Genomic DNA, 3,428 nt, shown 5'->3' with positions numbered 1-3,428 from the left:
CAACCCCTCCGACCCAACCCAAAACCCCACACCCACAGGCGACTTTGACCCAACCATTAAAAAAAAAAAGGGCATCAGGTCTGATTGGTCGCCATCAGACCCACATGAAAATCGAACCCCAAAAGAAACTAAACACCATTGGAATGGACCCATCGGGACTATCGGACCGGAACATCGAGACCATCGGACCGACCCCATCGGAATGTCTTCTTCCCCAAAAAAATTTTAGTTCGGTTCGGCGTGGATCTACCTTTGACATGGTTTCGGTTTGGCGTGGATCTCCGGTGGTGTTCGGCTAGTTTTCGTGGTTCGCCGTGTGTGGTGGATCAGCGCGCGTGGTTCGTGCGTGGTGATCGGCGTGGGTGGTGAATGCCGTGCGTGGGTGGTTCGAGGAGGAAGAGAGGGATAGGCGTTGATGACGGTGGGTGTGGGGTTTTGGGTTGGGTCGGAGGAGTTGGGGTCGGACTGGGGTTGCTCCGATGGGGGTTTCGGGTGGTGGTGGGATGTGGGTGTGGTGCTTTCGTGGTCAGCAGAGAGGAAGAGAGAGGCTTGAGTTTAGGAATTTCAAATGTGAGGGGTATTTTTGGGAAATTAACAATGTGGTCATATATGACCAATTTTAATAACTATGCATTTAGGAAAATAATTTTAGGGTATTGTAAGTATGAAAATTCAAATTTCCCAATAGAAAAATAACAATACTAAAAATGATAGAATGTCATATCACATACCCCAACAATACAATTATATAGATTATATATAATATATGTAAATAGATTGATCAGGTTTTGTTTATTTATTTGAAAGAACGAAAAAAATAGATATACAATTTCATTGCTCTTAAGAGTAATTATAAATTTATAAAATTGTTATGAAACATTATTAATATTTTTTTGAGGATGCCACCTAAATTACATGGTGATTTCTTTTTTTTTTTAAGGTATTATCACTATTTTGTTATGAATATATGATATTGTTTGTGTTTAATAAATAAAAATTAAATATATTTATTTTTTATAAGGAATGCCAATAGTTTTAAAATGCTATAAATTAATGTGAATATAAATAAATAAATTTTTACTATTATATATTTAATGCATTCATATGCTTTTATTTGATTTTTATTGAATAAATGTTTTAAGCTCTTAAAAAATAGAATAAAAAATGTAAAGGATGTCACTTAAATTATTTGGTGCTTTCCTTTATATATATATATATATTTATATATATATATATATATATTGATGATTATATAAGTATTGTAATATTTATTTAATCAATTTCTTAGATTCTTCTTTGTATAAGTGTTTTGTGATTTCTTCCTTGTATATATTATTAATGCAAAAAAAAAAAAAAGGTAATTTGTTAGTTAACTTCCATTGATATGTATACTATGTCCGACAAATTCTACACACTTGAAAACAGTTTAATCACTTAGATAATGTATAATAGAAATAAAAGAGAGATAAAATTTCATCGTGGGAAGCTAGCTATGCTAATAATTGCATGATCACTTGTCTGTTGTAAGAAAAAAAAAATCATCACAAAATACCCAAAATAGAATATTTATGCAAGAACAACCTCAATTCGATCTATTTAATCGTCATACCACAAACAAATAGACAAAGGAGAGAAACAAACGGGCACAAGCAACCCCAACAAAACCCATAATTAGCATTAAAATAATTAAAGAAAAAACAGAAACACAACCACAAAAGGCCTCAAATTCCAAAAACTCTCTCTCCACCCTCTTTTTTTTATCCCAAATTTTAATCCTATATCCTTCTCGATCTTCCACCCCTCCTTCAATAGGAAGGGCGTAGAGACCGATTGAGCTATATGGAGGTGAAGCTGTGTCTGGTTTTCCTTCTCTTGGCAGCTGCCATAGCAGCCGAGGCCTACTCATTCTCCGAGCCCAGCTGGGGCCTGAACCATTTAGATCATGCCGTGTCAAGCGCAAGCCGAGTTGGGGATTACATTGGTGATGACAATGAGAATTTGTTGGACTCCGAGGCAAGCCGGCGAGCGTTGGCCAGGGGACGCTCGTACATTGGCTACGGGGCTCTCAAGGCCAACTCGGTGCCTTGTGGCCGCCGTGGCCAGTCCTACTATGATTGCCAGAAGAGGCAGAGGGCTAACCCTTATAAGCGTGGTTGCAGTGCCATTACTCATTGCGCTAGATACACTGGTTGAGATACGTACGTGCATGAATGATCATAATGATGAAGAAGACCAGAGTAAAAATCAGTAATACCGTATTTTATTAATAAAGACTAATTAGTTTATTTAATGCCATGAAGAGGTGTTGATGAATATATACAGCGATATATTACATATATTGTTCTCCAATATATTCGTCATGCTTATTTGGAAGATTGTTTTTATTTCCTAGCCTCCTTTTATTGTTTTTATTTTTCAAAATGTTTTATAAAATTTGTTGTGTCCTTTTTCCTAACTTTTATTGATTTTGTGAAAGTACATTAATTACAGTGAGCGGAAAGCGGATCATTTTCTGATTATATGTATTTGATAACTTTTAATTATGTTCTTATATATATTTTTCCCTTTCGTATTCTTATGTCATGTTTGTAATTTGAATATGCATATTTTGATTTTGCACACGATCGAGAATATATAATTCAGCCAATATTGTGTATATTCTTCCATTTGGTTTCCAATTTTGTAGGCTTTTAATTTAAATTTATTGTGGAGCTTTTAGTAGCACTTATTTTGTTTTTAATTTCTAATCATAAAAATAAAAATAAAATTTGTGTTTTTGAAATTTTATTTTTAAAAAACAAATGTATTTTATAATTATTTTTTATTTTTGAACTTAAAAAATAGAAAATAAAAATGTATTCAATAACTTTCATTTTTATTTTTTATTTGTTTATTTTATTTAAGTCGGGTCAAAATCCAAATCTAGAGTCGGGGTCATGGTATGAGTCTGGGATTGAGGTCGGGGCTGGAGTCCGGATCCCAAGGTCGAGGTTGGGATTAGAGTTTAAAATATTGACTATGAAGAAAAAAAAAACTGTCTAAAAAAAATTTGAAAGTGATTTTTTTTTTTTCAAATTTTTTAAAATTTTAATTTTAATTGAAAATTTTAAAAGAGAAAATAGTTTTATAAAACGTATTTTTAGAAAATACTTTTATTTTCCTAATTAAAAATAAAATAAAAACTTGATTAAAAAAATATTACTAAATACATCATGTATTTATACATGTGTTGTTTACCTGTGTCTCATTGATATATATATATATATATAAACTAGGTGAATGTACGGGCCGAGCTACGTATTGCTAGTTTTATTTAAGATTTTGGTCTTTTTAAGATTTTGAATGTATTTTTATTTTTAAAGATTACAAATTTTTTGTTTGAAAAAATTAAATATTTATATTTGAAATATTATTTAATAATGTATTAA

The 3,428-nt window shown here is 32.2% G+C and overlaps 1 protein-coding gene across 1 annotated transcript; it reads left to right on the top strand.

The window, feature by feature from the left end:
• Window positions 1-1,401: 1,401 nt before the first annotated feature.
• On the top strand, window positions 1,402-2,576 carry LOC115698006 (protein RALF-like 4). Its single transcript, XM_030625185.2, has one exon. It carries the CDS (start codon window positions 1,840-1,842, stop codon window positions 2,191-2,193), a length of 354 nt encoding a protein of 117 aa, XP_030481045.1. The 5' UTR covers window positions 1,402-1,839; the 3' UTR covers window positions 2,194-2,576.
• The last annotated feature ends 852 nt before the right edge of the window (window positions 2,577-3,428 follow it).

Source organism: Cannabis sativa, chromosome 7 (assembly GCF_029168945.1).
Source record: "Cannabis sativa cultivar Pink pepper isolate KNU-18-1 chromosome 7, ASM2916894v1, whole genome shotgun sequence".
NCBI lineage: Eukaryota > Viridiplantae > Streptophyta > Magnoliopsida > Rosales > Cannabaceae > Cannabis > Cannabis sativa.
The sequence above is the reverse complement of the archived record's forward strand: the minus strand, read 5'-3'. Positions and strand labels throughout refer to the sequence as shown.